The sequence below is a fragment of the Falco peregrinus genome, chromosome 2 (genome assembly GCF_023634155.1).
Source record: "Falco peregrinus isolate bFalPer1 chromosome 2, bFalPer1.pri, whole genome shotgun sequence".
Taxonomy (NCBI): Eukaryota; Metazoa; Chordata; class Aves; order Falconiformes; family Falconidae; genus Falco; species Falco peregrinus.
In genome coordinates, this window is record NC_073722.1 from 71,424,234 (window position 1) to 71,448,459 (window position 24,226).

The following is a 24,226-nucleotide window of genomic DNA, read 5'->3' on the forward strand; positions in this document are numbered from 1 at the left end:
GGGCCATGGCCCCATGCTCCAGATCTTGAGTAATCTGGCACAGCAATGCAAATAAAGCAGCTTCTGCAACATATTTATGCAAGTCAGCTTGTACTTCACTGGCACGATATGCAGTCCTTTTTCTGGCAACCTTCTTCCTAAAGACCATGCCACCTACCCCTGCACAGGCTGCAGGCATCATCTACTGCCCAGTGTTCCCAGTTGGAGATACCCACTCTGGCCAAAGAAGATAGGTTCCGGATGGCCTCAGCTCCATTCCCTGAAAAAATCATTTTGTGGAATGATGTGCATATAGCTAAAGAGATGAGGAGAGTTTCGAGGTCAAAGGAAACATAAAGGGATCAAAGAAGAGACCAATAAGGAAGAGGGATGGGAAATATAGAAGTGAGGAAAGGAGAAAGATAACTGTCAAGGAATAGACTGGACTAGAAATCTTCCTTCTGATACAAGCAAGTTTTTCTAGGAAGTACAAGTCACTAGGTCTTACCTCCTGAGGCTTTGTAAAACTGTCAGCACATTACAGGAAGGTAAGTCACGTTGTTTTGGATATATTTTGACACAGAGGGCACAGATTATGTCTTCCACCTTGAAGTCCTTACTTTTGAGAATTTAGAGGGGGTTTTATATACATATTGTTGACATTTTGTGTTATACTACCAATCTTTTAATTGCACCACACCTCACAAATTTTCAACTTGACATGACAAAGCATCCTCTGTGATAGTGGTATTGCATACACTTTCCCAGAGAAGCCCAGCCTTCTGCTCTGAGGTCTTTAGCCATCACTCCACGCTCAGGTCAGACAAGCCTGGGTATCTGGGGCATGCACGGAGTCAGGGACCAGATTTTCCTCTAGCTGCAAGAGGTATGAATCATTTTTGCTTTGTGAGGTTGGCCATCCAATCTTTCCCAACCGATATTTTACTATCTCCGCTGGGCTCTTGTGAGCGTCAGCAAAGGGATTCAGCAAAGCCTTCAGATTCTCACTGTGTCCCTGCCGCTGAGACTTCAAGAGCCACTGTCCCCTGTTCTCTTTGCAGCTGCAGTGCCACTGGGAGCAGTGGGTTTGGAGGGCAGGCTCCCAGGGAGGTGGGAAGAGGGGAGAGCTTCCAGCCAGGGCTCCGCCGTGGGTGGGATGCGACAAGGGTGGGGAAGAGTGTGACAAGGGAATCGGGGAGGCAGAAGCCCTGCAAAGAGCCAGGTTTCTGCAGGTGGGTGGTTTGTTTTCATTCTAGCGCTTTGGCTGATTAAGGGCGGGACTCTGAGCTGAGAGGCTTGGCTAAAAGGCCAGAGCAGTGCACCTGCAGGAGCACATCACAAGACTGGCTCCCAGTGTGCTGGGAGGGCTTGGGTTATCGGCAACCTGACTGCTTTGCAGCTGAGCGTCTCCTTGGTGCGCGAAGTCAGTGGTGGCAAGACAGACACGCTGGTCAACATGAGCATGGCAGGCAAAGTAAGCAAAAGTGTATATTTGAGAAGGTTCTTCACTGCAACTGTGAAAGCAGTTTGAAATGCCGTTTCTTTCCAGGAACACCGTAAGTCCTGGTAGTATAGCACAGATAGTTTTGGAGGAAGCTAGTACAGCAGAGCTGCCTTTACTTGTAGGCTGCTGTACTCTCCTAGGAAATGGTTGTTACACTTTTCAAGGCAATAATTTATTTTATTAAACACTGGGCCAACTTAAGGTGACAGCACCAGAATAAGAATAATCTTCCTTTCCCCAGGGTTAGCAAACTAATTTTAATCTTTGATTGGACAGTTTTTAATATGATACAATGTATTAAGTATTGAGATCAATGTATTTATCAGCTCTATCATTTTCCATTCTAAGATCCCACAGTGATTTAAACTATTTTTAGCTTCTTTATAATTCATATCAGTTTGTGTTCTAAAAGAAACCCGACAGTTAATATTGTGTTAAATTTCAGGGTGTAATTGTGCTGATGTTAAAACAATCATGAAATTTGAATATGTGTATAAAAAGTCTGGAATTTTAGCTAATGAGGAAAAGTAAGTATCACACTGAGCTGGGACTGAAATTAGTATTTGCATCTTTGCTAGCAAGTAAGTGACAAGAGAGATGTAGGTTAATACCACTGCTGAAAACAGTATGTTTTGCTTCTTGCACTACCTGAGAGATACCAACATACACACAGAGACATGCAAGAGAGGTTGATGGACAGGAACCCAGATATGGAAAATGAGTGAAGGCATGTACCTTGCCGGAATGTGCCTTAAGAAAGCGTCAGGATCATTTGCTGTTTACTGCCAGCTGTCTTCAGTATTCTAAAACCAAACAAAATAAGAGGGGGGAAAATTTTGCTCTCTTTAATTCTGCGATACCTCAAATGTAAAACAAATTGCAGTTCACTTGTAGGTAAATTCACTGAGTTCAGTCCTCTGCCCAGCCTTGGACTGAGGACAGTAAATGAAGTGTGGTGATATAGCTAAACTGCCTTGTTTTCACTGTGTTTATCTTGGAGTAATAGGTGAGTTATTGTGCAGTTTATGTGATCAAGCAGCATAATCTTTATGCTCTGTAAAAGGGTGTGTTTCTGACTTATCCTCCCCTGCTGCAGTAACTTGTAAGGCTGGTAGAATGTAAGAGCTGAAAAACACCCTGTTACTCCAGCTAGTGCTTGCCTTAATAGATGAAATGGGTGATAGTGTGCTGTTGGTGCATCTGTGGGATCCTGTTACAGTCAGTAAAAGCTCACAGGGAGTCAGCCATCAGAAGAACACATAGTTAACCAGTGTCTAATTGTTCTCAGAAATCCACAGTTCTTGGTTACCTTTGTTCTTATAAACACTGTGTTTTGCACGTGCAGGCTGTGAAATCATTATTGTGCTGTGTGGGATACAGTATAAATACAGAAGTTTTTTTTGTTGGTTTGTTTTTTTTTTAGTAAGCTCCCTAGAAAATGTGACCCTTTAAAATGTGATCTTTGGCCTCACTGGTGAATTTTTTACTAATCATGCTTGCATTTGACACATGAAATGTTAAATGTAATGCAAACCTCTCTAGAGTCTGTCTTTTTCAAAGTGTGCTCTTTCCCACTTCAGGTTTGGCTGCTGAAAATGCACTATTTCCTGTGTTTGTTCCTTGTAATTATTTGCTTTGTAACCAGTTGATAATTTGTTGATAATTAGACATTATTTCTACTTCTATTTCAAAAGCTTTAAAACTAAAAAGTTGTTTTATTTGGTTTTCTTGACCTGAGAACTCTGCAGCACACTGGTGTTAAGTTGTCCCAGTCATGCAAGATACTTATGCATGTGCTAATCTTGCATCATGGACTCAATTTGCCTCCATTTCCCTCTCAAGATAATGCCACCTGAATGTCTGCAGTCAGTAGGACTTAACGGAGTGACTGAAGACTTAAGAGTGCCACCATAATGGTGAAATAGAAAATCATATTTCAGGGCCTGGAGTCCTTTAAAGTCCTGGGATGGGCAGAGACCACCAAGGAAGAGCAGGAATGAATATGGGGACAGAGAAGCCCTGCTACCTTTGAATACACTAGGAGTGAGCTTACAGGGTGGAAACCTGCCTCAGAGCCTGGGATGAGGAGTGGACAATTCTCCTCTCTTTTCTGCGTTTTTCTCTGTGGCAGACTATTAGAGGAGCCCTGAGGCTCGTCAGCACCTGGACAAAGCCTGCGGAGCTAATGGACAAACTACAGCCTAACAGAAAAAATGCTGTATTGGGTGTTGGGAGTAACCCCGCTTGAGTTAAATATTCCTTTTGAGAAGCAAGGTACCTTAGCACAGATAATCTTGCACTAAAGGGACTGTTGTTAGATTACCTCTGTATAGTGCTATGTCATTTTACATTGGTGTCCCCTCAGCCATCACCTCATGGGTGAATTTGGGCTGTAATAAAATATTTATAAACAGTATTAGGCTCTGAATTCCATTTTGAACAATTTTGTCAGTTCCCAACACGGGCAGTTCTAGGCAATACAGACTTTATCACAGCCCAGTATACGGCATCATTTAGTGTGCCATCTCAAAGAAGACACCAGTAATCCAACACAGCAAAAATAATTCTCCACGGAAGTTAGAAACAGAGGAGCAATGAAGATGGATAAGGTATACAGTTATCTTAGGAGACTATTATACATGTTGCTGAAAACTTCATATGACAGAAATATGAACAAAGTCAGACATGATCTTGGGGGGGGGGAATAAATGGGCTTACACTGTGCTTTGGTGTTGGCTTTTTTTTGTGTTTTGCACTTGGGGGGTTTTGTTTGTTTTTTTCCTGTAATTTCCCCACCCACCCCCAATATGAGCAGGAATTTCACAGGCAGAAATGTAAGTATCTATCTCTGTGGTGACTTGTAAATGCAAGTGCTATTCCCTTTTTCTTTTCTCTGTTTGCAGGTTATTAAATGCAAAGCAGCAGTAATGTGGGAAGCCAATAAACCCTTTTCTATTGAGGAAGTGGAAGTTGCCCCACCAAAAGCACATGAAGTTCGCATAAAGGTACTAAAATTAAAATTTAAAACAACTATTATGACCTGCATTCTATCTTGCTGTTTGTTAGAATTATTTCTATAAACTTTTAGGATCCAGTCAGAAAACGTACAGGTGAGTAGTTACTATTCAGTGAACTCTTACAGAATGTGCTAAATTTGATCATGAGGTTCTTGTAAAAAAAAAAAAAAAAAAAAAAAAAAAATTAGGGTTGGGGTTTTGTTTACTAAGACACCTGTGCTTCTAATGGGCTGAATAAACTACAGGACAAGGCAAAAATCTGAATCTCTTGTAGCATGGAGCAAGACATTCTCTTTTAGTTTGTTTGAATCTGTGCTACTCAGTAGGGCTGGGAGCTTTCTTTTTTAAATGAGTATTGAGCATCTGTTACATTTCAGGAACTTTTACAGTGGAATACAGCGGCTCTTTTCATTTTAGAGCAATTTCAAGTGTTACACAAGTGAGGAGAACCCTCTCATGGGGTTGATAACTCCATTTGTCAGAATAAAAGTTTTAACGACATACCTGAATGTTTCAAAAGAAATACCGTTGTACTACCTGCAAGAAAAGGCAAAATGTGATCTATGTGTAGCTAGCCTAAGTTTTTGCATATATAACATAATGTATACTTAAAATAGATTATTATATATAACAACATTATTATATATATGTATTATACCGTGATACCATATTTTATATAACATTATATGATATATTCCAATATAATCTAAAAATAAGGAACATAAAATATGTATTATTTCTGTTTAGAAATAACGTGCTAGTTAATCTATATTTACATAATTTTGAAATACTTCTGTATTACCAGCTTTTTCTATTCATGTATTTATATATAGATATTAGAAATAATTTTATTCTGTTCTTCATATATGATTGTATTGCTAGAACATAGGTTCTGCCAGATAATCAGGCTCCCTATAGAGCTCAGTAGTGCATAGCAAACATTAACAAAATGCCTTGCTTTGTAGATCAAAGACTAATACAAACCATGCAAATCATGAATCACACAATCAAAATTTTACTTGTAGATTTTTTGTGTGCACAAGTGATTTTGGAGGGAAGCAAGTGACTCCTCCAAGTACATGATATCATTTCACTTCGGCATGTAACATGACATAGTTAAATGCTAAAACAATCTTGTCTTTCCTCTAAATCAGATTGTGGCCACAGGGATCTGTCGCTCTGATGACCATGTGATAACTGGTGGACTGGTTATGCCTTTTCCAATAATTCTTGGGCATGAAGCAGCTGGTGTTGTGGAGAGTGTTGGGCAGGGAGTAACTTCAATCAAACCAGGTATGAAATTGTGCTGAGTTTCCAAACTGTTTTAAGTCAAAGATGATTACATGTGTGAGTACTCATATTGCAGAGGAAAATGCTCCAACTCTTGAGTTTTTTCAAGGATTCTCTGAAGGATACTACATGCTATTTATATCTTTCTGTGTTCCCAATCTTGATAATTTTCAGATTGTTCTATTCAATTTATTTTGGTTTTGGCAAAAAGATCTGCACCTTGCTTTCCCCTTACATAGCACTTTTTCTGTCGTGGGCTTAAGCAGATAGATTCTTTGCCTTTGGTCATAGGAAATCAGGTATTAGCTGCAGGTTCTTTAAACACTGTTTACACAACTAATCTGTCTCAAGAATAAGGCAAAGCACTAGACAACATGTCAGAACACCTTCTTTTAATTCTCCTAACAGCTAAATAATCCATTAACTTCAGTAGACCAGAACTTAGGTCTGTGTGTTTGAGTACTTCACTTTAAAATATCAGGGCATGATGAGGGTGCCCACCCTGCTGCAGGCTTTGCTTGTGTGCAGCACCAATACAGGTGAGTCAGCACTGCTTGCTGTGAGCTAGGTCACTCTGAGGACACTTATCTGGACCAGCTCTTCTTCTTGCTACACTCTCTTTGAACCACAGTGGGTAGATAAAATCAGTGAAAGATGCTGATTTTCCTCCGACTGCTACAAGATGAGATGGGAGATATATACACTTTTACAGGACCGAACAAATTCTAAGGGCTAGATTATTAATACAAAATAGGCAGTGAACAAAATCTGCATAGAAATGCTCAATTTTACCCAGATAGTTTGTTACAGTACCTAAGTAGTTCACTTTTAACACCTCTGTGCTTCCAGTGTCTTTGTTCATACTGGCAACAAGTATGAAGTCTGTCCAAAGCAGGTTGGTATGTGTGAGAAGAAAAAGTTTTATAAGATTACTGCTTTCACTCCAAATATGTATAATTCAAGCTTCAGTGATAGCTCTAACTGCTTTTTCTCTTATGTTTGGGTTCATAAAGCACTCTGTTGTCTAATTCTAGCTGCCATGTGTTACCAGGTGAGCTGAAACAGCAGCCCTGCACAAAAAATCATGTTTCTTCAATGTTGCTTGATTTATGACTTGAAGTTCTAAAAAAGGCTCCAAGATTTGTAAAGTTTCTTTAGCAGAATGATTACTAAGCCCATGTTGCAGTTCTAAGTTAACTGAGGGTCAGGGTAGTGGGGGCATTTCATGTTCTGTAGGCTTTTTCCATTTTTAAATAGAAATCAAAGACTTCCCCTAACTTTCAATGTGCCGAGGGTTAGCCACATTGTAGAACTGCCAAATCAAACTGACCTGTATTAGGGATTACCTGTTCAGAGACTTAGTGTTTCACCATGCATTTTCCACAGCAAGGATGTATAGCAGTAAAAGATTGCATGGGAAGCTATGTGCTACTTTGTTCATCATATACTTGTGATAGAGAATGTGGTGGCTTGACCCTGGCTGATTACCAAGTGCCCACCACTCCCCTTCTCAACCAGACAGGGGAAAGAAAATACAACAAAAGGCTTGTGGGTTGAGGTAAGGACAGGAAGATTATTCAGCAATTACTGTCATGAACAAAACAGACTCAACTTGGGGAAAATTAGTTTAATTCATTACCATTCAAATCAGAAAAAAACACCTTGATTGCCTGAGTTTTCTGCCTCCTCCCCCTGAGCGGCACAGGGGAACAGGGAATGGGGCTGTGATCAGTTCATCGGATGTTGTTTCTGCTGCTACTTCCTTCTCACACTCTTCTCCTGCTCCAGTGTGGGTCCCTGACATGGGGTGCAATCCTTCAGGAACAGACTGCTCCAGTGTGCGTCCCCACTGGGTCACAAGTCCTGCCAGCAAACCTGCTCCAGCGCTGCCTTCCCACAGGGTCACAGTCTCCTCCAGGCATCCACCTGCTCTGGCGTGTGATACTCCACAGGCTGCAGGTGGATATCTGCTCCACCATTAACCTCCATAGGCTGCAGGGGCACAGCCTGCCTCACCATGGTCTTCATCGCAGGCTGCAGGGGAATCTCTGCTCCAGCGCTTGGAGCACCTCCTCCCCCTGCTTCTCCACTGAGCTCAGTGTTTGCAGAGTTGTTGCTCTCGCATATTCTCACTCCTCTCTTCTGCTGCTGGGTTGTTGTGGGGTTTTTGCGCAGAATTTTTTTCCCCCTTCTTCAATATGTTATCACAGAGGTGCTACCACTGTTGCTGATTAGTGTGGCCTTGGTCAGCGGTGGGTCCATCTTGGAGCTGGTTGGCATTGGCTCTGTTGGACATGGGGGAAGCTTCTGGCATTTTCTTACAGAAATCACCCCTGTAGCCCCCTGCTACCAAACCTTGCCATGCAAACCCACTACAGAGAATTAGAGATGTTGTCTTAGCTTGTGTGTGCCACTGCTTTGCTGACAAATATTTCATCTGCATTTACTCCAATGCAACAGTAACCAGACTGCAAATAAGAAAGACTCAAGGGCTGGCAAATTAATGACTAATTTCCCATTCTTTGTATGCACAATTTACAGCCCTGTTATCTTGGCACTCCAATTTTCTGTCCTAGTGGTTGTCAATTTTTATCTCTGTTTCTTTACCTGTTTGTTTTCCTTTTAAGTAGAAGATGCAATAAACTGTTGAATGAGTACTTTATGGATGCTAGTAGCCAACAGAGGTTTATGACATAGCTCAGACTCAGGTCTATGAAAGACAGCAGGAATTTTGCATATAGAAATTAGTTGTCATAACTTTGCCATAATGATGTCCTTTATGAGAGAGAGATGGTTTATCTTCCAAGGGCAGCAGAAGGAAATAAAATCAGCACTGCACTCCTAGTGCACATTTGCCTAGGGATTAAGTACACTTTCTTCATGTTTTTACCTGCATGCTTCATTTGCCTTTGCTAACGTTCTGTCATTACTGTTTTATTTGTAGGAGACAAAGTTATTCCACTCTTTCTTCCACAGTGTGGGGAGTGCAACACCTGCTTAAGCACCAAAAGTAATCTGTGCAGTAAAAATGAGTGAGTTTTCCTGTTTATCAACAACCCTTATTTGATTTTTATTTATACAAAACTGATATTTCACTTGCCATTATTTCTGGTCATCTTTCAAACAGCACTGGTTCAAATGTTGGATTAATGCCTGATGGCACCACTAGATTCACCTGTAAAGGAAAAGCAATTCACCATTTTTTTGGTACAAGTACCTTCACTGAATACACAGTAGTGCATGAAACTGCTGTAGCCAAAATTGATTCTGCTGCCCCTCTGGAAAAAGTTTGTCTAATGGGCTGTGGATTTTCAACTGGTTATGGGGCTGCTCTGCAAACTGCCAAGGTAAGTATCATGGCAGATGTTTCTGGTATCTCATGGAGTCTGTTCAAGATTGTGTGGCCTTCAAGCAGGTTGTCAGCATGGCAGCCAGGCAGAATAGACTCCACTGAGTCCAGGATGGAAAGAATTGCAGAACCATAGAATGGTTTGGGTTGGAAGGGACCTTAAAGATCATAAAGTTCCAACCCCCCTGCCATGGGCAGGAATACCTTCCACCAGACCACCCATCCAGCCTGGCCCTGAACACTGCCAGGGATGAGGCATCCACAGCTGCTCTGGGCCACCTGTTCCAGTGCCTCACCACCCTCACAGTAAAGAATTTCTTCCTAATATCTAATCTAAATCTACTTCTTTCAGTTGAAAGCCATTTCTTCTTGCCCTGTCACTACAGGTCCTCGTAAAATGTTCTTTACCAGCTTTCTTGTAAGCCCCCATTAGGTATTGGAAGGCTGCAATAGTGTCTCCCCAGAGCCTTCTCTTCTCCAGGCTGAACAACCCCAACTCTCTCCGCCTGTCTTCACAGGAGAGGTGCTCCAGCCCTCTCATCATCTTTGTGGCCCTCCTCTGGACCCGCTCCAGCAGCTCCATGTCCTTATGTTGGGGGCCCCAGAGCTGAAGGCAGTGTACCAGGTGGGGTCTCATGAGAGCAGAGTAGAGGGGGAGAATCACCTCCCTTGACCTGCTGGCCATGCTTCTTTTGATGTGGCTCAATGTACATCTGGCTTTCTGGGCTGCAGGTGCACACTGCCTGGTCATGTTGAGCTTCTGTTGGGTTCTTTTCCACCCAGACTTTATTTGTGCTTGAGATTGCCCTGACCCATGTGCAGGGGACCATGCACTTGGCCTTGTTGAGACTTGCTGGGAGTGCACTCAAGCCCAGTGTCCATGTTGCTGAAAAAGATGTTAAACAGTGCTGGTCCCAATACTGACCATTGAGGAATGCCGCTTGTCACTGGTCTCCACCTGAACGTCAAGCCATTGACCTTTGACTGTGACCATCCAGCCTGTTCCTTATCCACTAAGCAGTCCATCCATCAAATCCATGTCTCTCCAATCTCAGTTTAGAGACAAGGATGTCATGCGGGACAGCGTCAAAAGCTTTGCACAAGTCCAGGCAGATGATGTCAGTTGCTCTTCCCTCATCCATCAGCACTGGAACCCTGTTGTTAGAAGGCCACTGGATTTGTCAGGCATGATTTGCCCTTAGTGAAGCCATGCTGGCTGTCACAAATTGCCTCTTTATTTTCCATGTGCCTTAGCATAGTTTCCAGAAGAACCTGGAAGATGGTAGTTCTTTGCCTACTTCAGTTTATCTGTCTCTAAGGTACTCTGAAGTCTTAATTCAAAATCCATAAAAATACTCCTTATCATTTATTAATATCATCCCTAGAAAAAATGTTACAACAGAGGTGATTTGTTTCATTTTAATTCTGGGAATACATGGAAGCCTATATATGCAACACTTAAAATCTGTAGCAATATATGACTGTGACTTTTACAGCTGTCGCTGTGGCACTACAGCACTGGAATATAAAGCATCATAAAAAAAATGTGTATCTAAACCTGAAGCTGAGACATGTAATGAAAACCTGGTCTCAGATATGTATTTTTACGAACAATTTATCTTAGTCACATGTAGGACTATACTGCAATAGTAGGTATGCATGTGCCAATTCCTTATCAGCAGGTAATCTCTGAATTACAAGAAGTGGCTTAAGTGAAAAAAACATGTTGCACTGTTTAAAAAAAAAAAAAAAAAAAAACCACAAAAAAAACCCCCCACAGTGTAATTTACCTATACTGTAACAGCATGCCATGTTTCTGTCATTATTATAGGTGGAACCAGGCTCCACCTGTGCCATCTTTGGCCTGGGAGGAGTTGGCCTCTCTGTTGTCATGGGCTGCAAGGCAGCTGGAGCTTCACGCATCATTGCTATTGATATCAACAGCAACAAGTTTGCCACGGCCAAAGAGCTGGGAGCCACAGATTGTGTCAACCCTAAAGATTTTGAGAAGCCTATTCACGAAGTGTTGATTGAAATGACCGGCCATGGCGTAGACTACTCCTTTGAGGTCATCGGTTGTACTGAAACCATGGTATGCAACCCAAAACTGCCGTCAAATGAGGTGTTAGCTTGTCAGCTCTCTCTTCACTAACACACTAAGCACCAGGGGTGAGGAACCTAAAGTTATTGGCAAAGTATCAAGCTAACTTCAAACCTGTTTGCCCCAGCAGCAAATCTTGCATGACTCCAGGGTGTCCCTCTGTTTCAAATGCAGACTGCAGCCTTGGCCTGTTGCCAGCACAATTACGGTGTCTGTGTGATTGTGGGAGTGCCACCTGCAGCACAAAAGATCACTTTTGACCCCATGCTCCTCTTCACTGGTCGCACCTGGAAAGGGTCCATCTTTGGAGGTAAGGACTTGGAAAGATACGATTTAACTGGCTTGGGAAACTTGAAACTCCTCTTGAATGAAATAGGATATACATAAATTCATTGCTTAGGTTGTCCTGTTGGAAGTAATATTGATGCCTGTTTTGCTGACAAAGCAGCACAAAGGGAATTAATTATGGGAACTGTTAGTTAATGGCAAGAGAAGGAGGGAGAGGAGAAGAAGGAGAGAAGAGGCAGAGAAAGAGATAAAAAGACAAAAAAATAGAAAAAGGGAAAAATATGGGAGAAAAGATGAAAAAATGAAAAAAGAGAGAGAGAAAAAGAGGGAAAGGTAGAAGAAGACAGAAAAAAGAAGGGGGAGAGGAAGAAGAAGAAATAAAAATAAAAGAAAAAAGAGATAAATAAGGAGGAAGATAAGAGAAAATAAGGGAGAAACAAGAGAAAATGAGGAAAAGAAAAGGAGGAGGGGAGAAAAAGAGCAAGAGCAAAAAGGAGAATGAGAGTGATAGAAAGACAGAAAGAGAGGGAAAGAAAAAGGGAGTGGGAGAGATGGAGAGTCAGGACCCTAAAGGACATTGGGGTCTGATGATTTCTGCATAGGTCAGACCCCAAGCTCAGCCCCTTGCCAGCTGCCATCAGTCCCTTCCAGTTCTTTCTCCTTCCTGAGCTATCCCAGCAGGGTCCCATGCTCAGCAAGCTGTAGTTCACTCAACACAATGCTGAAGGCCACAGAAAACTTGTTTCCAACAACAGGTTTCCTCACAACCAGTTCCTTTGATCTATTCAATAGACACTGAATAAAATAGCAGAGACAAACTAAGTTCCTCTGGAAGGGTTTCCTACTATGTGAGACAGCTTTATCTAATACTGCTTGTAAGAAAAGAAAGACACATCCACCCACTTTCCCTCAGTTTTGACCAGGCAATCAAGTTTCCAGTTACCAACACTGAAGTCAGCACTCTGGCTTTTGTATGATGTGTGATTTACTGGACAATGTATCAATAGACAAGTTAAATATTAAATCAAATAAATGTTTTAATTTAAATTTAATATTTTAATTAAACATTAGTTTAATTTTAATTTAATATTTTAATTTAGCATTTAATGTGGTGGCAGTCTGGCTTCTTTAAAGATTCAAATTTTTACTGGTCAGTAAAAGACTGGGTTTGTCATGTGTAGAATAGCTGCATTTCATCTGTGTTTCTTCTGCTGGCACTCTGTTACAAAGGTAAAGACATGCTGCAACATTTCATCATGCTATATTGCTCTAGAAAGTTTACTTAAAAATTTAAGCTGCCATGGGTTTTATCTATTATCACATGCATTTAATGTTTCATTATCTGTTGTCTGTGTGGTCTTTTTTCAGGCTGGAAGAGTAAAGATTCAGTCCCTAAACTGGTTGCTGACTACATGAAGAAAAAAATTGTTTTGGATCCATTAATAACACACACACTTCCTTTCACTAAAATCAATGAAGGATTTGATCTGTTAAGGACAGGGAAGAGGTAAACATTGTTTCATTGTAAAGGTTCTACAAAATTATCTAAAGGAACTGTACAGTAACACAGAGTATGACTGCATGGCAGAAAATGGGGAAGGCAACCCACTATGCTCCTTAATCTGGTCCAGTCTGTGTCCATGGGTTGCAGTACAGTAATAAAACAAGTAAAGCTTTAGCTTTTGAAATGCAGTGGGCCCCATCTTTCCTTGCAGAGGAACTTTCAGACTCTAGTTTGAGCAAAGACTCTGGGTCACAAAGGGAGAAAAGACCACACAAATGAGGAAGTCCCTTCCCATTACCCATTGGAAAAGAGCACACAAGCAAGGGAGCCTGGGAATGCCAAGCTGTAGGGTGCCAGGGCTTAGCTACATCACATTCCAAGGAATGTTTTAAGATGAGGAGCAGGACCACAGAAATAGACTATGTTTACTGGAACAGCAACTCACCATTCCTCCTGTGAGTTACAGAACAGAGCCCCAGTGCAATTAGTCCTACAGTCACTGGGTAGTTTACCTTAAATTTCATACTTTTTCAAAAGGGAAAGTACTTGGTGTATATATACATTGGAAACTCAGAATTTAGCTCTCATGCATTCCTGTAATATTGTGAGAGTTCAGCTCAGACTCTTTTCATAGGGTGTTGAAATAGGAAGTTAGTTGAAATTGACAAGATTCACCACAGGAATAATTGAAAACTCTCCTTGGTAGAAGCAGGAAATACAAATTATTTTAGGTGTTACTTACTCTAAATATAAAAATCATATAACAGAAGAATTTAGCCCCAGAGGTTTGTTCTCAGGTTCTAACTGTGGCAGCACACACTTCATTCTTTGACTGTCCTTATTTTAGATGGGCTGTAAATATTAGTTTTGGATTTTAGTGTAACACACAGGGGAAAGTGGTGAGGGCAGAGGTGCCATCAGCTTTGCTAAAATACTGACAGTTAATCTGAAGACAGAGGCATGTTGCAGCTGACAGTTTTTACCAAGTGAGACACTTCAATGTTTCAGTGCAGACTAAGCTGTAGGGTTCAGAGGTTGCCCTTACAGCCATTTGTAACTCCAAAGATGTGTCAAAGCCTCCCTCCAAGGACTTCCCTGGCTATATGTGGTGACTAACTGCTAGAAGCCGTGCACTTCATGAGTGAAGGCTTTGCAATCTGGCATGCATTTTGTTCTCTGCATCTGCAGCAAAGTTTGCACATCTGTTGTCATTCTGCTGCAAGCTGGAGCTGGGGGGAGCCGGGAGGGAGTACCCTAGTTGACAGCAATAGTATAGATTTTCAGAGAAAAAGCAGTCTTTGGCTGATGTCAGCCCAGGGGCTTTTCTACAGTCACTAACTTGTCATTTAATCTTGCAGTATTCGCAGTGTCCTGGTGTTTTAGGACTCTCAACTGATAAGCAGCAGATGGCTCAGCACCAGTACAAAATTCATTATCCTCTGATACAACTGGTATGAAAAACAAAGACATTTCTGAAAGGTCTACCACCATCAAGCTCAAACCCTAGACTTCAAGCACAGCATTTATAAATGAAATAATCTTTTTCCTCCTACCTCTTCCTCCTGATTCTTGCTTTAAATCCTCTGTACTGTGCTGCAATTCTCTTTTAATAGTCAGGACTTGGTGCTGTCACAGGTGTTATAAAAGGTTTGGATTTTTAAAGATGTCTTTCAATATGGAATATTTTAATAAAAGAAAACTGAAGAAAACTGTTTCTTTGGGCCTTCATAACACTGCAAGCTTAACAGATTTTTGCATGCAGCTCAGCACAGTAAAACTCTAGGTAAGAACTACGTATTCATCCTGAATAATTTTAGTATTCCATTATCTGACAGGCAAGGAAATTACTGCAGAGATTAGAACATACAGTGAGCATATGTTTGAATTAATAATTTCAGTAAATTATATTTAAGTAAATCATAGACTTGGGCACTGGAGAATGTCTTGGCACTGGATATTTTACCAAACTAACACTTTCAAACACTTTCAAGAATTCCATATAAAATTGCTGTGGTGGTGTTCTGCTTTGTGATAATTCAACATTGAATTATCTCTTGAAAGTACAAATCAGAGCTTGCAGGCACTCACATGCATGGTAGCTCGGTAGAAGAGCCCATGATGTAAGAGGACTTGTGTGCTAATGATGACTGACTTGTTTATGTCAGCAGAAAGAGTCATGGAGTTGCACAGCTAGGTTAATGATTTGATGCTAAGTTTACCAAGAGATTAGACTTTAACAGAAGATCCTTAATTGCTGAATTTATTATACATACACGTGTTTAATATCCAGATTTCAGTATTTGTTCCTATGGGGTTACCTGTGCAGTCAGATCTGAAGATTTTTTCAGCAACATAAAAACTTTTTTCAGGTGCAATTCAGTTGGAGAGTCCTGATCTCTTCCCAAGGCAGGTTGTGTGTGAACCAACAGTGTGAACCGGATCACTATTCAAAATAGAATGAGAGGGGATTTAATTCCACTTAATTGATCTCATCTGTAGTAACATGGATTCAGCAGAAACAAGAGCGTAATAATATCTCAATTCTCAGAGTATTCTAACAAAATGTTTTCTGTGGAGGCCAAGCTAGTTTATTGTACCAGCTAAGGTACGTTTAACTCATGACTTAAACAGAAGCCAAAGAAGGCCTGTTTAAACCTAGCTTGAGGACAGAAAGGAGTATGGAGAGGTAAAGTATCCTCCATATGCCAGATACATGTTTTTTCCAAGGCATTCCTTACTTCATGAATGGTAGACAATATAACAACAGTATTCAAAGTAGAAGAAAAAAAAAACCCATAGAGCTAGGGAATAAAGTACAACAAACCTCCTCACTTCTGTCCTCTTCAGGATCACGCAAAGCCCATTTTTGTTGTTGTAATCTGCAAAGCATAGTAAACACCTGCTGTTAGTATCTTTATTAGGATAGTTGCTGGGGTCCAAAACAATAAACCTGTTATAAAATGTCTCTAATAAGAATGATTTAATGCAGCCATCTAGTGGTGTCTTCACATGAAGGAATTGGAGAATGAAAAATAGTTCATACTATCCTACAGTATTTCTCCCTGCAGATCTCCATCCACACTCAGCTGAAGATTAATTTGTTTGTATGATTGCGCAGCTCTGGACAGCATGTTTCTGACAGACCTTCCCAATGGCTCCCTGACTCTGAGGTAATCCAGGTGGGTTCAGGGCCACCCACAGCAGTGCCATGCGAGCCTCCATTTAGGAGCTTTCCTGTGAACAAGCAGGGTCCACCACTTCCCATCAGAGCATGATCTGCCCCTTAGCACATGACGACACTATGAAAAAGCCGCAGAAGTGATGAAAAAGTAAATAATTTCCCAAGAGACAAACTTGTCTGACAAAGCACAAGTGTTTCCTCAGACCTTAAACTAGGTCAGTGTTTATTGAACATCACTTGGCTTCACATATACCTCAACACTCCCGTGTTTCTGCTCTCCTGCCACATCCCACCACCCAGCAAGTCCACCAGGAAACAGCACAGGTGAGTTGTATAGCTCCAGCATCATGTGCTCCAGCATGCAGAGACATGGCTCTGGCAGCTCTATTTTTACATGCTTGTAAGATCACCCTCCCTGACCATGCATCACAGGCAAGTGGTTGTTCCCACACAGCATAATCCCCTCTACTGCTTCTAGGTTATCAAATGGAGAGCACGGACCCCAGTGACAAAACCCACTGTGCTACACAGATAATTGGGAGACAGCCCAATGTTTTGTTGAAGGCCTGTCAGATATCTTCAGGTGCTCAGGACACATGAAAAAAGTGTTTTGCTTGCAAGACACATAAATCATACCACATGTCATGATAGATTTCTTGATTTTTTAAATGCAGCAGGCAGACCAGGCTGAATACTGAAAACTTTAAAAACTTTCTTCTAAAAATCCTTATTCCTGGGACATTACACATCACCAGTGCTTGCAGTCCGATGGAGGGTACCAAAGGTGCTCAAAAAAGCTATTAAAAAGGAAAACTTTCCTGGGAAAAACTGTTTAACATCCCTGGGCACCTGAAATACAGATCACAATGATCCAGAAGTGCATGGCCACTCTAGTGCCAGGTGTTCACCTCTATTACAGGAGCACAGCAGCATGGCCATGATCATATAGAAGCTGGACTTGACCAGCAGCAGCAGGGCTGGGGTACAGGCTGCCCAGCAGCACTTCCACATGGCTGGAAGCACTGACACACCACAGGGCCACCGTGTCCCAGACAAGAGCTCAGACAGCTGCTGGGGCATAGCACTGCTGCCAGTCTGCATCAGTGAAGCTAAAGATGGGCTCGGGGATTTGGGAGCTGGGCGTTCAGCCTGCCAACAGCAAGTGCTGCTGACCTCCTCCCCCACCACATGAAACAGGGCTGAGATACTGTCATGGTTTAAGCCCAGCCAGAAACTAAGTACCACGCTCGCTCACTCTTACCCACACACATACCCGGCCCTGTGGGATGGGAAGGAGAATCAGATAAAGGTAAAACTCATGGGCTGAGACAAGAACAATTCAGTAATTAAAGTTTTTTTAAAAAAGTAGTAATAATAATAACAACAACAACAACAATAATAATTGTAAATTGTAATGAAGATGAGAGGGAAAGGGAGAAATAAAACCCAAGGGAAAACAAGTGAGACACAATACAATCCACCCACTGGCCAATTCCCAGACAGTTCCTGAGTAGTGATAGGTGGCTCCTGGCCAACTACACCCAGTGTATATACTGAACGTTACAAAAGTGATTTATCCCTTATTCTTCTAGGAACCTCAGAAATTAAACTTACAACTCAGAAAATCTGCAAATCTTCTAATAGAAAATAAGAGTAAAAAAATGATGCATGCTTCAAGAATCTAAATCTAATTCTAAATAATCTTTGGTATCCAGGAAAGAGAAACACAGAAATTGGGAAAGATACAAAAGGAAAAGCAGAAGCAAAAAAGGGTATGTATTCTTTTTAAAACATAGATTCCTTCATGACACTGTTTCAGCAGTTAGTATACCTAGTAGAGGCTTGCAATTTCTGATAGTGATATAAGGCTCTCCTGTTTGCCTCTCAGTTTCTCAAAACACTGAATAAAAAAGATGCGATAAAGCATTCAGAGTCACAGTTTATTAGGAGTCACATACCTGAATACAACAACAAAGGAATTTTTTATTTTCAGAGTGTAACTGGATGTGTAACAGCATTTAATGTATTAAATATCCTGTCTCCAGGATATTACTGAAGCTGTTTGGGTGTCATCAAGCAAAAACTAAACTATGTGATACCTAAAATCAACAAATACAAAAAGCTTTATAATTTTGACTCCTTACAAATCAGCTATTTGTGGAGTAACACTTGACTGCTAATACAGCAATGAAGGTATCCAGACCAAACACTGACTTTTAATCAAAACTCATAGCAAAGACAACCGAAAAATAACCACCAGCACAGATCTGGCGTTTAACTAGTAATAGGTATGGTGTTTTTCTTCTGTTCAGCAGGTGTCCCTCAAAACCAAAGGATTGTTGAGGCACATTTCATGCAGTATCCAGAGTATTCAGCTTATTACTATTACTGTATCAGTATATTAGTGCTTAGCGTGGTGGGTATATTTAACCTGGAAAGATACAGAATACTCAGCATCAATTAGGTACTTGAGAGATGTTTTATATTAAATTAATTTCCTGTACTCATGAAACATCCATCAATTGGATGTAACAGTTTTTGTGAAATGTGTATGTGTCTGGTAATACAAAAAAAGCATCAGAAAAGAAAGTGTGACCACTGGCTTGAAAACTAAAGTAGGGAATCAAGCAGAAAATCAGGCAGGTGTCTAATCTTGGATCAAATTGTTTTTTCTTGTAACCTGATTTATTAATTCAATTCAGTTTGTTCACTGTTAACAGAACTTGGTTTTATGGATTTCATTTCGGGTTGGAAGACCATGGAGAGTGTACCAAAGCTGTTATCTGACTATATGGCAAAGAAATTTTATTTGCATGTCCTGGTGTCATATACATTGCTATTTGACAAAAATCAATCATGGTTTTTTAATCTTATGGTTTCAGGAAAGGGTTAAGTTACCAAAAAATCAAATCTTCCTTATACTGTTCATGAGGCTCATTTAATATATATTATTATATATAAATTATAATATATAAAGAATAATACTGTTAATTTAATCATAGAAGCTGAATATTGCCCTGCCTTATGAGTCATGCATTTAAAAAGAAAATGAAAAAAAAAAGACACATCTTCAAATGCTCCAAGAAAACCTCATTCCTGCTGCTAATTCATATGTAAAACTGAAAATTAACATGCAGTCAATGAGGCTATTTCCACAGCTTTAGGTACCCAGTGCTGAGCCTTTATGAAGAAAGTGTACGTGCAATGAAGTCTGTGTTCCACTTTCAAACTGAAGTATGTGTCTGGGCTTTTAGGCAACAGTAAGCGAGTTTCAAGATGAGTTAGCCTACAGAACCTAGGGCTTTGTACATCTGCACTCCACCTGACTGCAGGAACTTTGAGCAAATTTCTACCTTGCTGCAAAAGTTTCATTACTTAATTATATAACCATCATAAACTGACAGGACAGAGCAATAAAATTTTCAGCTTATGTAATAGGAACTGCATAGGATTGGAGCAGACCCAAGAAGCATGGGGTGGGAGAATCATTTAACAGGTTACAAAGATCTCTACTGAAGGATGTTTGAAAGTACTTTGTCTTCACAAATATTTTTGTCATACTCTTCTTTAGTGCGACTATCTGTGTCAAGGACAATTTAGCAAAGAGCAAGGGAAGAAAACTTTGACAAATTTCTCCTCAGCATGAGGACAGTTTTTATGGGGATACAAAAAAGCTACTGAGCCAACCGATCAAACTATCACTTTCACAGCCTGGCAAAGGCCAGAAATACTACTAAATTGATGAACAAGCCACAGCAATGAGGTTGCCCAAAGCTCTAATGAAACAGGAATGTCTAAAGACAGTAAGTGAATACTATACATATCCAAGCTCCATATATCAATTTTTTGTGTTTGTGGGTTGGGCTTTTTTCTGAAGTTTAAACCAAACTTTTACATGGTTGATTTTCTTTGTTGCAGCAATCAAACTGTCCTCATTTTCTAAGGATTGATCTTAAATTTTTTAAGACTCTCAATTGAATTTAAGCTATATTTTTGGCTGGTCTCATTATTTAACAAATTGGTTTAATATCTAATATTTAATAATATGTATTAAAACTTAATATGTTTTTAAGAAAGTGCAGCTCACACAAATATGGAATGGTTAGCACTGAAATGTAATAAGGGATGGTAATTAGCAGTATATTATTTGAATCATATTGTACAAAGCAGTAGAAAACTTTGTTGTTATCCTGTAATGTTTATACACACATTTTGCAAATGCTGTCGTGCTTTTAATGTATTTCCAGCACCAAGTCCCACAGAATATTACAGCACAACTGTGCAAAACCTTCCCCAGCGAACAGGATTACCACTGTGAACAGGTTATTCTGCTCAACAGACCCTTCTTTGAGTGCTGAACATTGAACCCATAAGACTGTAATGCCTTTTGCCCTCTTTTGAGTAACTTATTCCAATCCACAGCCCTTTGAACTTCTGGAAACCCCTCAGCACCATCAGCAATTACACAGCACGTCATGAATGCACAAATTAGTTATCAAAGATTAGCAAATACCATCATGTCTGCCAATTTGCTGTAACTTCTGCACACAGAACTTTTTGCCCTGCTATAAAGGTTACCCATAATTCTCTTAAATACTTTTAAAGCATAAACAAATAAAACTGAAGGTGATAACTCCAAAATAACTCATTAAATGTTTTAATTGAGTTCTCGCACTTCCCTACCAAGAAAACACTACAAGAAGTTCCTCCCAATACACGTTTCCCTAACACCACATGTACATCTGCACAGCCTTAATTTTGTAGCAGTGACAAGTCTCAAAAAAAGTAATGAATTAGCCTAGCAACTCTGTAATAAATATAAACACATATATAGATTTCTGCAGGTTTGGGACAAAAAAAACCCAATTGCTTTTTTTAAAAAAATCTAAACCTACACGAAGCAAAATTCGATTGCTATAAAATAACTCTGCCTTAAGTCAATTGCAGCTTGCACTTTACCGATTATTTTGAACTGTTGCTACGTAAAAATGCGTGGAAGCACTTCTGAGTAGTGACGAGTTCTGTCATTGTAGCAGTGCCACCCAGTGGTTACCTGTCCACTACTTCCTATGCATACTGCCCATCAGCTTCTGAACATGCTGCGGGAGTTGAATTTCTGCACAGCTCCAGCAGCTGCCTGCAGCAGACACCTGTGGCCGAGGTTTGCCCTGTGAGGTTGTCCACAGAACGTTCTGCCATCCTCACTGCTAAGTTCTTTGACCAGCTGCAACCTGCCAAGCACCAGTGGAGAGCTGTTCAGCTGCCCTTTCCTTGAGCCAGTGAATGTGTTACTGCTAACTTTCCAGTAACTTGGGAGATTCTCTTGCCCCTTTGATAGCAATCACTAACTGGGCAGGACTTCAAATTTCAGCAGATAATTGGAGAGCTCATCAAATTCTGCTCGATTCCTAAAACATCACTGGTTTCACTGCTGACCAAATAACTATGTTTGAAAGATGAGCAAAGACATTTATACATACCAGAAGAACATGCTGTCAAGTGCCAAGCAAGGAGGTGCCAGCATAACCCTTCCACCACTTGTATCTTTAAAATTTCCTAGCTTTGTTCATTTACTATTAATTTATTAGAATCAGCACATAAAACATCAGCTTTTTGTGTTTTATTCAATTTTCAATGAAAGCAAATAAGTGAGCATATTTAACCACAAATCTCCCCAAATTACTTGTTTCCATATCTAAAATACTAAAAAGCTTTCACTATCCCAGCCTCATGTGTCTCTATTGCAAAACTGTCATGGACACTTTCATACTTATTTTAAATACAACTAATTAACATAAGCCTTTGTTTTGAAAAGTTATTTTATTTTCATATACTTTAGAATTATGCAAGGATTAATTAGTGAATATTAGGGTTAATTAGTGAAGTTGTTGCTCAGATTTTTCCTTTGGAACCAACCGTTTCTTGAAATACTGAAGAATATTTTAAATATATTTGTATTTACAAAATTAGAATATTTTAATTAACTAAGAACTATCCAAAGAAATATCAACCAGCTTTGAACAATTTAAATGAAATAAATTGAGTTTTAAAATATTTCCATTTTTCAACTAGCTATATTTGTACTTTAAAAAATAAATTTATGCCAATTTGAAGACAGACAAGGATTTCTAGTATTTTAACTGCTACTCAATTATTATCCTCCAGTACTTCATAGGAAACAAACCATAATTCAAAAGGATGGTTTTGAGAGCAGCACCCCACAAAAAGTGCTACACTTAAGCATCACAGCTGAAATCTGTGCACAGGTTATCCCAGGCTTAGTGGGATTCTTCTAGGGAAATATATCTATCAAACCCACTTAAATTACACTGGTTTTATTCAGGAAATTGTATTAATGGAGGAAAAATTACCTTTGGGTCAATCTAGCATCATTTCTGTTTGGGGAAAATAAATGTCTGTGTGAACACATTTCAGTTTTGCCTGTGGGTAGGCATATCAGTCCTCTGCAGCCTCCCTGTGCCTCATCAATCTGTTCACCAGTGTGTGTGGTTGCAGCCAGCAGTTACAGCACCAAGCCACCACCTCCTAGTTTTGATGGCGGCATATGGCCAGCTTCTGCAATTGGTACTCAGACTGCCCTGGGATGAACATCCTGGCAGATCACTTGCATATACTTTCAGCATATACATATAAGCTGAAAGAGGATAGGTTTAGGTTAGATATCAGGAAGAAATTCTTTACTGTGAGGGTGGTAAGGCACCGGAAGAGGCTGCCCAGGAGCAGCTGTGGATGCCTCATCCCTGGAAGTGTTCAGGGCCAGGTTGGATGCAGCTTTGAGCAACCTGGTCTACTAGAAGATGCCCCTGGCTCGGTCTTTAAGGTCCCTTCCAACCCAAACCATTCTATGATTCTATAATATAATTGCTGCCAAGCTTGAAAGTGACTACTTGCCCTACATCTTCTTGTACTTCAAAATCAAATTAAGGTACAGAAACCCCTCACTAAAAATTAATGCCTCCAGGATGGACACAATAATACAATTTAAAATAAAAAGAAGTTTTTTAAAAACCAAAAGTAATACAGATCCGAAACAGGTTTTTTGGGCTTTATCCCCACTTGCCACACAGAACAGAGAACATCCTCCAAGCCAAAACATGATTGTAAGGCCTCACTCCCACATGGCTCACAATGCTTCCATGCTCTCCTCTTTTCTCAATCCAAACTGATGCTCCTGATTAGCACATTAACATCTGCTAGAACAGCAGCAAAACGAACCCAATGTAAAAACCACAGTAGCACTAGGAGCCCTCACCTATAGAACTTATATATATAAACCTGAAACACGCATGACAAAGCATAGATACTTCAGTCAAGAGCACAGTGCAGTAAGTTGATTTACTCGCATAGTAATGAGAATAGGAAGAAAATTGCAAAACCACTTACCATATCCAGGGGCTTCCAATAGTACACAGCAACATTGGAGGCAGCATCAGAAAACTGCAAGGGAAGGAAAAATTAAAAAAAGATAATTGGACAATTTGCTTTGGACAAATTGGACAAATTGAAATTGGACAATGAGCATTAAGGAGTTATGATTTATGTGTCTGTGCTTTTGCCTACTAGAGTCAGTACCAACAGTTTCCAGAATACCAAAGATACTAACAAAAGCAGAGCACCTGCAGACTTCAGCTAAACAGAAAAATGTTTGGAGGCTTTTTGGAAGCACTGACAAACCAGACATGACCAAGATCATGAAATCCACACAAGGGGCTGGCAGAGCTGAGTTTAACTACGGAAATGGACAAGACCTGCTTTGATTTCAACAACAAAGTTTTAGTGGTGGCCAGTGAACACAAACTGAGGTAACTAGTGGAAAGGCTCAAGAAAGCCATGGGGAGACACATCCTTTCGTTCCTTCTCAATGCCTTTCACCATATGTGAAAACTATACAGCACTCTTACTGTCCAAATTACCTTTTAGGAAGGTTTCAGCTTTCCTGAGCCTACAGATTTATTTTTTTATTTTAGTTATGTTATTAAATGTTATGCTACT

General features: G+C 40.3%; 1 protein-coding gene and 2 long non-coding RNA genes across 4 annotated transcripts; 2 read left to right on the plus strand and 1 right to left on the minus strand.

The window, feature by feature from the left end:
• Positions 1-255: 255 nt before the first annotated feature.
• LOC101914499 (alcohol dehydrogenase 1) lies at positions 256-14,741 on the plus strand. 2 transcript variants are annotated; one of them, XM_027779969.2, is made up of 9 exons: positions 256-527; positions 4,387-4,488; positions 5,655-5,793; positions 8,735-8,822; positions 8,918-9,137; positions 10,971-11,231; positions 11,415-11,550; positions 12,897-13,035; positions 14,391-14,741. In XM_027779969.2, exons 2-9 carry the CDS (start codon positions 4,411-4,413, stop codon positions 14,413-14,415), a joined length of 1,086 nt encoding a protein of 361 aa, XP_027635770.1. In that variant the 5' UTR covers positions 256-527; positions 4,387-4,410; the 3' UTR covers positions 14,416-14,741. The 2 variants fall into 2 exon arrangements, with proteins under 2 accessions (XP_027635770.1, XP_005232590.1); XM_005232533.3 differs by lacking the exon at positions 256-527 and adding an exon at positions 1,172-1,453.
• A 535-nt stretch (positions 14,742-15,276) lies between these two features.
• LOC114010820 (uncharacterized) lies at positions 15,277-17,724 on the minus strand. The gene is made up of 2 exons (XR_008746033.1): positions 17,608-17,724; positions 15,277-17,103 (listed from the first exon to the last, which is right to left on the minus strand). It is a non-coding gene; the product is annotated as an uncharacterized LOC114010820 (long non-coding RNA).
• Positions 17,725-17,912: 188 nt separating this feature from the next.
• On the plus strand, positions 17,913-22,218 carry LOC129783923 (uncharacterized). Its single transcript, XR_008746032.1, has 3 exons — positions 17,913-17,985; positions 18,934-20,016; positions 20,461-22,218. It is a non-coding gene; the product is annotated as an uncharacterized LOC129783923 (long non-coding RNA).
• The last annotated feature ends 2,008 nt before the right edge of the window (positions 22,219-24,226 follow it).